At 40.6% G+C, this 8,605-nt stretch overlaps 1 protein-coding gene across 1 annotated transcript; it reads left to right on the forward strand.

Moving 5' to 3' along the window:
* Positions 1-465: 465 nt before the first annotated feature.
* Positions 466-3,561, forward strand: LOC113019519 (nectin-4-like). Its single transcript, XM_026163277.1, has 3 exons — positions 466-591; positions 2,818-3,186; positions 3,425-3,561. The coding sequence occupies exons 1-3, from the start codon at positions 531-533 to the stop codon at positions 3,544-3,546; spliced, it is 552 nt and encodes a 183-aa protein (XP_026019062.1). The 5' UTR covers positions 466-530; the 3' UTR covers positions 3,547-3,561.
* Positions 3,562-8,605: the final 5,044 nt, after the last annotated feature.

An 8,605-nucleotide genomic window follows, 5' to 3' on the forward strand; every position in this document is an offset into this window, starting at 1 on the left:
TAAATGGAAAAATAAATAAATAAAGGCTTCATTTTATTATCAGAAAAAAATGCTGTGTAATGGCTCTCAGAGCACTGGTGTAGTTTTATTGGCATGATTTTCCTCACTGTAAGAAACACACAGGCAGAGCTGCCACACTGAGACCTGATGACCAACGGCATCAGCTTTCACACTGGCACAAGTCATTTCGCTCTCAGTGCCTGGATTTTTGTTTTCTTACATGGATTCAACAGAGCAGGACCAGGATTGTCTCCTAGCAACACGCCACTGAACAGTCATGTATTAAAACGACTGTAAAATTATATATGAGCATAATTAAAATGTTTTAAAATGACATAACAAAATACTGTAAGCAGTGTAGTTCTGCCATCAGTGTTTTATTAGTCTATTCATTTATTGACTCAACACAGCCTTTCACCCACGCCCACTGCATTGTTCCCACTTAACTCCTCCCACTCCTCACAGTCAGAATTTTTAGCTTTCTCAGCACTTTAGTTTTCATTCATCATTTCATTTATCGGAGGGTGAGAATGGTTGTGTTTCTTGGCTGGACTCTGCTCTCTGTGCGCCTGCTGGTTTGTGCCTCTCAAGGTGAGCTGTGGTCTCTACCAAAGTATCAAATATTGAGGGGGAATTTGGGATGTGGATTTTTAACCCTTAGTTGGTGTTCGTGTTTACTTCAAATGTGTTTAAAGATGTTTTCCATTAAGACTTTAAGAGTTACAGAGATTTCTATTCACAGTCCCTCATTTTCAGATGGGGGACTGTCTGTACATGTAGTTTTATGGGCAGGTGAGGTCTGGTTCCCTGTTATTTCATCACAAATGAAGTAGACATATGAGCTGAGGTTGATTCATAGTGTTGAGTATGGACTTCATAGGGAGCTCAGCAGAACTAAAAGGGAGAAGAGAGAGAAAGGAGGAGTATTATGCTCAAAGTCTAGAACAAAGATATGCCTTTAATAATGTTAGTGCAGTCTACGGGGCCATACTTGGCTGAGCTTTAGCCAAATGCTCTGAAACAAATGATTTTTAAAAACTATTTTTAAACTATGCAACGTAAGAGTTTCTCACGGTGAAGAAGATGAAGAAATGGGACAGTCATCAGCAGCAAAATTAATCATCTAATTTCTGCCCCACAGGGCAGCTTTTTGGGTGAATACAGACAGACACACAAACAAGCAGCAGCTGAATGTGGTCGTCATGATCTCCAGGTCTTGGAACCAGGGTTTTTAACTTTAGGTTGTTTAGGGTTTGTCTGCGTTTATAGTTTTAAATTAAATTCAGTAAAGCTGTGTCTTGCTCTCAGATGGATTTATGACTGTACATGGCTAATATCTGATATTTAGCTGTCAGTGTGGCGTGTATTCCCATACACTCGAAATGTGAGGGCTAAGTTGCTGGGTCTTTTGGGTAAGCCATCATAGATAATTTAGCTCTCAGAAGACAAATTGTTGACTAATTTGTTAATTAATCTAAGGTGTGGCAAATCACTGAAATAAAGTTCAGTGCATAGTTGATATAAATTGTCATGTTCATGTCAACGCCTTGATAAATAATGCTCAAAAAATATACATTTCTTGTGCTGTGATATTATGTCACAGGAGTGTAAATCTGTAAACCCTCAGAGTCACATGATCAGTAACACATGTGAATGGCAGCCACACATGATTCCCACTTTTCTGTTTTAAATTAAACCCTGTTTTAAATTCATGATGGTACACCTGCATTGTAGCCTCTGACAACGTCACTTCACTTTACTTTACAATTACTTATTTTCAAAAGTAATTAGTTTCTTAGTTACTTTTTAAAAACATGATTTACAACCTGAATAGGTGATAAAGCGATAGATCTTCTACTCTTCTACTTTCTGCCTAATCCATCATATAAAATGTAATCAAATGGAAAAGTTTATTTTTAACATTCATTTTATTAGTTTTAGTCTTTTAACTTCATGCATCAAGCAAAAATTTAATTATATGCAACATTCTCTGACTGGAAGAAATTTGTTTAACATTTAAACCTATTTTCTGCACATTCCAGCACATAAAATTTACACTCAGTCTTTCAAATAGATGCAAGTAAAACACAGTAGAAAATAAATAAAATCAAAACCTAGCGGTCCTGTTGCTCTATTTTCACCTGTATAGCAGGAGTGGTGTAGGCTGAGGTGTGCTCTGGTGCAGGTGTGCCGCGGTCAGTTGAAGAATCCGCGAGTTTCTCTGTGAATTTCCCATTATGTCGTAGCGCACTCGGTGCTTGCTTGGAAGTTTAGGGGGTTTTTTTCGCTGTAAAAAGAAGTTTTCTTCCCACGCACAACGGACACTAATGTTTTTGTCACTTTTTATGGAATCAAACTCAAAGTAAGGTCAGTACTTCTACGCTTTAAACGCTGCACGCTCATACTCTCTCCGCATTCGATATGTGATCCATTGTTGATCTGCACACAGCTGTTGTCACGAACGTCGCACTCGCTTACGTCACTGTCATGAGACCCTCTCGCAAAAAAATATCACGGTTTTAGTAACGCAGTAACGCAGCGTTCCTACGGGAAAATAACGGTAATCTGTCTATGAATAACTTTTGTGAGACTCTAAGATCTGAAATTTAAATGAGCTTCTCTGCCTTAAGAAACTCTTCACACTCTTCCTCAGCATAAAAGAAAATTTTAAGGGCTATGGAAAACAAAATTCACCAGTTAAACTAGTAAACCTTTCTGGAATTCACCTTTGAAGTTAAAGGGAAATTCTCAGCAGAAGAGTACTGGTGTCTGCTGTAGAAGTGAACATTTGTACTTTAACCTCTCTGCTCTGTATAGTTTCTCTTTCAGACCAGAAAAACGTCACAGCTGAGTCTGGACAGAACGTCACGCTGCCATGTCGAGCTCCAAACAACATCCAGACTGTGGAGTGGAGCAGAGCTGACCTGGGAGATGACTATGTTTTTTTGTATCGGGATGAGAGGAAAACTTTAGTGCACCAGCATCCATCTTTTAAGGACCGGGTGGATCTACAGGAGAAACAGATGAAGGATGGAGACGTGTCTTTGATTCTGAACAATGTGACGATTAATGACACTGGAACATACGAGTGTCGTGTGAAGGCAAACAAAAAAAAACGCAGGAAGAGAGCTAATCTGAACACTCCCCCCATCTGCATCATCAGCCTGAGTGTTGTTGATCCTCCAGGTGAGTGAGCAGAGTTGAGTGTGTGTGTGATCAGAGGTGAAGCTGCTTCCTGCTTGTTGATGTTTGTTTCTAAAGATGTTGTTGATGAGACTTTGTAGAAAGCAGCTGGTCTGAGTGATGTGATCAGAGTGCAGTAGATAATGTCTGACAGCAGTTTGAAGAGGAAATGGATTCTGTTCTGTTCTTCACTCATCACCTACCTGACAGCTGACACCTCACACCTGTTTCTCACCTGCAGGTCCGACAGGAGGACCAGAGAAGGATGAACCTGTTGGACTGATAGTTGGCCTGTTAGTTTCCTGTGTCCTCATTGTTGCTGCTGTTGTTGGCTTTGTGATCTACAGAAAGTATAAAGGATAAAAGAGTCAGGCTTCACACTAACCTACTGATGATCTGCAGCACATCCAAATATCTCAGACGTCTGAACAGCTAAACTTTGAGTCTCCTGCTGCTGTCTCGACTTCCAAGTGATGTCAGTGAACAGGGGGACAGACACCAGGGACTTCACAAAGAAATTAATTATGAAGTGTCACCATAAAATGTTATTCTGTCTTATCTCTGGGTATGGAGATGATGGAAAGTCTTTGTGAGGAATTCAGAGTAAAGAAAATCTTAAAGAAAACAGAGAATTCTGCCGATTCAACAGTTATTGTCTAATTTTGCTGCATCCAGCTTACACAGTAAAATTAGACTTGCCGTTGTTCATAAGTTCCAATTTTAACAAAAACAGGGTGCTTCTATTTATTACTAATGTTATGGCTGCAGATTAGTGTCTCACACTTGAACTCAGCACTTTATCAGGAAATTGCTTTAATTTGTCAGTAGATCAAGTGTGAAGTGAAATTAATTTGACTGATTCAACGGTCATTCTTGGAGGTTGTTCAGCAGAGACCAGAATCAAATGTAAAAACATTTATACATACATGCACATATACATGCGCACTCATGTCAAAATGTGATGCTCAGTTTTCATGTTAGTGATGCTGTAACCTTCGAGCTGGGCTCGATTTATGCTTGCACGTGTGAAATGTATTCCCACATGAATCTATGTTGGCCTTCAGCAAATGTTACCATGTTGAGTAAAATGAAATAAGAGCTGCTTTCCTGATACTTTAAACTGTGACTGTAAGATTGACACAACTTGCTAAACCATTAATCCCACTTTTGAACTTCATAGCAAGACCACAATGGTGCAAAAAAAAAAAAAAACCCAATATCCAAACATAATATAATAAATAAGGGTGGAAAGGCTTTAGTCATTATCCTTATAATCTTTATTTATGGTGCACTACTCATCTGAAACACTCGTCATCACAGCGTTTCTGGTTTTCAGCTTTGTTTTTTCTTAAGAGGATCTTTGTGTATATACTTTTTGTTTATATTTTAAAACATTTTGTGTATTTTTTTGAATGTCAAGCAGTCGTTTCATTGTGACACTTTTATTTATCTCTGCTATAAAAATCAAGTATACAATCAGGCTTCATGTCCGTTTTCACACAGAATAAAGTCCTGAAGTATTTCTGTTGTTTGCCAGTCTTTTTCTTTCAGGCGGACTTTAACTCATCACCCTGTGACTCATCCAGCATCTGTGTGGCAGGGTGACAAATCAGCTCTAGCACAGACTGGACTGCCGGCTCTGTCCGCAGTTAATGACTAAATCCCTGTCATAAACTGCACACAGTGCAAAAAATCTTTTATAATAAATTGTCTCAGTGTAAAGAGGGGGAATTACATCCCTTTTAAATTCAAAATAGCTTTTTCTTAACATTGGGAGGAAGAAACCTCACCTGGGCCTTTCTGGATGGAGATTGCGTGTTCTTCCTGTCTAGGCTCTCAGTTGTTGTTAGTGTGGTGTGAACATGAGTGTGTGGTTGTCTGTTTCTCTGCATCAGCCCTGTGTCAAGCTGGTGACCTGTCTAGACTGTATCCTGACTCTTGCTCTGTGGCATCTGGGTTAAGGTATATCTGCTGTAATGGTTGCTTTGTTCACCACCGCAACCAGTCTGACAGTCCCTGATATTTATACCTGCAGGAGGCGGGTATAAGGCGCAGGAAGGTGTCGCCACACAGACAACATCTCCCTCTGTGTGACTGTATGTGTCTGAGCTCCTGATCTAAAGTATCATTTAGCTGTAGGTCAAAACCGACACAATCATATATTTTATCTTCGATGCAATGCACCTTGGAGGTGCCACAAACATCGTTTTACATGACATGATATCAAAATTGGCACGCAACACCCATGACACAGGCAACATCGCATAATGGGGTCTTAGGCTCCAGCCCTTTACCACGAAGGAAGGAAGATGGATGTAAGATGACTCATCTGGGTCAGAGGACGTCAGAGCTTACGTGACATTAAAACTGTAGCTGCCGGTGTTATTATGAGGTTTTTCCGGTGACGTCATCCCAACGCATGGCAGTCTAACGAGTAGCTCTCTCATAATTAATTCGTTCACCCCGTGAAGTGTCATAATTATTACCAATTTTTAATAGATAGTAGAGATATAAGCGGGGTGAACATGGGGAAAAGAGATAAACAGAAAGGATCGGCAGAAGAACGCGTAAACGAAGGGTTTTCGGCAGCGGCGTCGCCACCTCGACATGAAGCCAATGCTAGGGCTAACATGGACAAAGGCTTGGCTTTGACCACGATACTGGAAGAACTACGGGACTTTCGAAGAGAGTTCCAGACTTGGTCAGAGCCAATAATAGGATAACCGAAGCAGAAACCCATATCGCGAAGATGGAAGACCGGGTCCAAAGGAGCGGAGGGGTCTTCAATGCCAGTTTTTGTGGAAAAAGTATTGACGGAATGCCTCGACCTCCCCCAGGGCACAGAGCTTGGTATCGAGAGAGCACACCGGGCTCTGGGAGCAGTGAGGAACTGAGAGGGAACCCCGCGTTCCCTCTGGAGATATACTGTTCTGTCGAAGTGGGTGAGATAACAAATACTTTCCCCTTACTAGATGATTAAGATTGCTTTAGAGACTGTGGAGAAATGCATCTTAAAGGAGTTATCAGGGGCCCTTGCCCTTCAGCCAGGGGAGGTTTCCCCCTGTTTATGGGATTTATGTGCCAGGGTCTGATAGGACTGACCCCAACCTTGGAATCACGTTGGGTTTTTTTGTTTGTTTTTTTTAATTTGTCTGGTTTTGGACAGTTGTTGTTGTTCATTGCTCGGGTTTTTAGAGGGAGTTTACCAGTCGATAAGTTACTTAAGTTTGGATACTTTATTTTGGAAAAATGAGCGCTAAGGGAATTAAGGTTATATCCTTTAATGTGAACGGGCTCACGAATCCTATTAAGCAAAGTAGAATTTTGACTAAAATGAAGAAAGATTGAGCACAGATAGTATACTTACAAGAAACACACTTGAATAATAATGAACATGAAAAATTTAGGAGGATGGGCTTTACAAACATGTTCTCTGCAGCGTATGAATCCGGTGTTCCAGATCTACTGGCGTTTAGATCAACTGGCATTGGTTGAACAGATGTGTGGCAGACTTGCGTTTCAGGAGCCGCTACCGACAAACCAGCAAAAAAACGCCAAATGTGTCATCTGTGACACTTGTGAGGTTGTCTCAAACACACTCCGTCAGACTTGATGCTGTTGAACAACAAAATGTTTAAAAATGTGGCGAGTTTACCTGGTGATATCCTCATGCGCGACGCGATCGTGAAAACAGCAAACCAGTAATACCACGCCGATGTTGTTCACAGGACAGCAAGAGTAAACGATCGGGAGACTCTTGTCGTCATTATCGTTCCCCTCGCACGTTTTATTTCTCCGGTTTCAGCGTTTTTGCTTCACAACTAAAGCGAGCAGTTTACTTTGTGCACTAACATGGAGTCGAGTCAACCAGCGCCACCTCTGGCCAAGTGCACAACACATTTGTACCTTTCAATTGTGTCTGTTTCTGTGTCATGCAAATAAACCTTTGAAATGAATGAAATGATATCATATATTCCTTATTGGCCTACATTTGTAAAAAATTCCAAATTATATACACAAAGTCATAGAAATCACCACTCCAATTGGTCATCATGATTTTGATATTCTCTTTTTCCATAACAATAAAATACGCCTTTCGTCAATATTTCATTAGTGTTGTCACATCACATCCTGTAAGCATCGTCTGTCTGTGTCTTTTCCCTGGAAATGAATATTTCCAGCCAATATAGGCAATCCATCAACATGGCTGGAGAGTTGGTAGTTATATACAGTCTGTATTAGTGTGGTTAATCCAATGAAGATTTGTAAGGAGATGGCAGTTACTGTGAATTCACAGCAGTTACACAGTGATTAGCAATAAACAGTCAGACAATGACCCTGACAATCTCATTCAATCTTGCAGATTGCACCTTCTGTGGAAAGTGGTACCACACAGTGTGTGTGGACTTCCCCTGTGCAGAAGGCGACTACAAATGTTGTGCATGCTAAATAAACAGAAACAAGTGATCCCTGTTGTTATGCAAAAACCTCAACCCACCAGGCTGAGGGAGGGGCGGCCATCAGCCAGTCAGAGATCTGCCTTGACACGTCGTAGATGAGCTGTGGCTGTTCCTCGGGATTTTACTCTTAAAAAAATAAATAGCTGGAAAGTTTTCCAAACTCCAAGAGAGCAAATTGGAATCAGGCTCCATAGCATGCATCTGTGAACAAGAGAGGGAGCTCTGCTTTATAAGAGACCGTGATGGATGGATGGACAAGCTTCATATCAGTAAATCAGTGTTGACATATAAAATAGGAAATAAAATATTCTGTGTCTGTCTGCGTCGGCCAGAAGACAAAAGACAGAGTTTTAAAGTGATCCCTTTAGAGCCTGAACCATGGCTGAGATCGTGTTCATTGAACCTTATAACAAGTTAAAAATAATAGTAATAAAATTTCCAGATATGAGTTTCAAATAGGATCATCTGCAATCTTTTGTGCATGTTATTGCTCAGTTCATCTTAGACAAACAAAAACATATACAGGCAGGGCTGGTGTTAATAAACAACACTGATGATGTACAAGTCTAAGAAATAAACTCGCCCATCAAATATTATGTGTCTGGTGTCACATTTGGCATCCTTGAACAACTGAAACAGTTGTTTTTAGGAATGTGTAGTCCTCCTCCCTGTGCGATTCACTCATTTCAGCTGTGTTTCAGTTCTCTTTCCTGTGTCACAACCAAAAACATCATTTGTGGGAACACAAAGGAATGTTTGATGAGAAGGAGAAAGAATTATGATAATTTTGTCACGGTTCGCCGTTTTATTACAGTTCCACCAGGTGTATATACAAGTTGTGCAGGGGAAGTGATATATACAGAGCGGTGATAGGGAAAAGGCTCTGGGGAATCCAGGGAGGGGAAAAAAAACCACTTGCTCTTCTTCAGGCACTCTCACGATCAGTGTCTCTCCAAACACTC

The sequence above is a fragment of the Astatotilapia calliptera genome, chromosome 3 (assembly GCF_900246225.1).
Source record: "Astatotilapia calliptera chromosome 3, fAstCal1.2, whole genome shotgun sequence".
NCBI lineage: Eukaryota > Metazoa > Chordata > Actinopteri > Cichliformes > Cichlidae > Astatotilapia > Astatotilapia calliptera.

Bases quoted from the DNA above. Each gene is read 5' to 3' on its own strand.
- LOC113019519 (XM_026163277.1), top strand. From the start codon at position 531: ATGGTTGTGTTTCTTGGCTGGACTCTGCTCTCTGTGCGCCTGCTGGTT. The intron at 592-2,817 runs GTGAGCTGTGGT...TGCTCTGTATAG, and splicing joins GCTGGTTTGTGCCTCTCAAG to TTTCTCTTTCAGACCAGAAA. The intron at 3,187-3,424 runs GTGAGTGAGCAG...TCTCACCTGCAG, and splicing joins GAGTGTTGTTGATCCTCCAG to GTCCGACAGGAGGACCAGAG.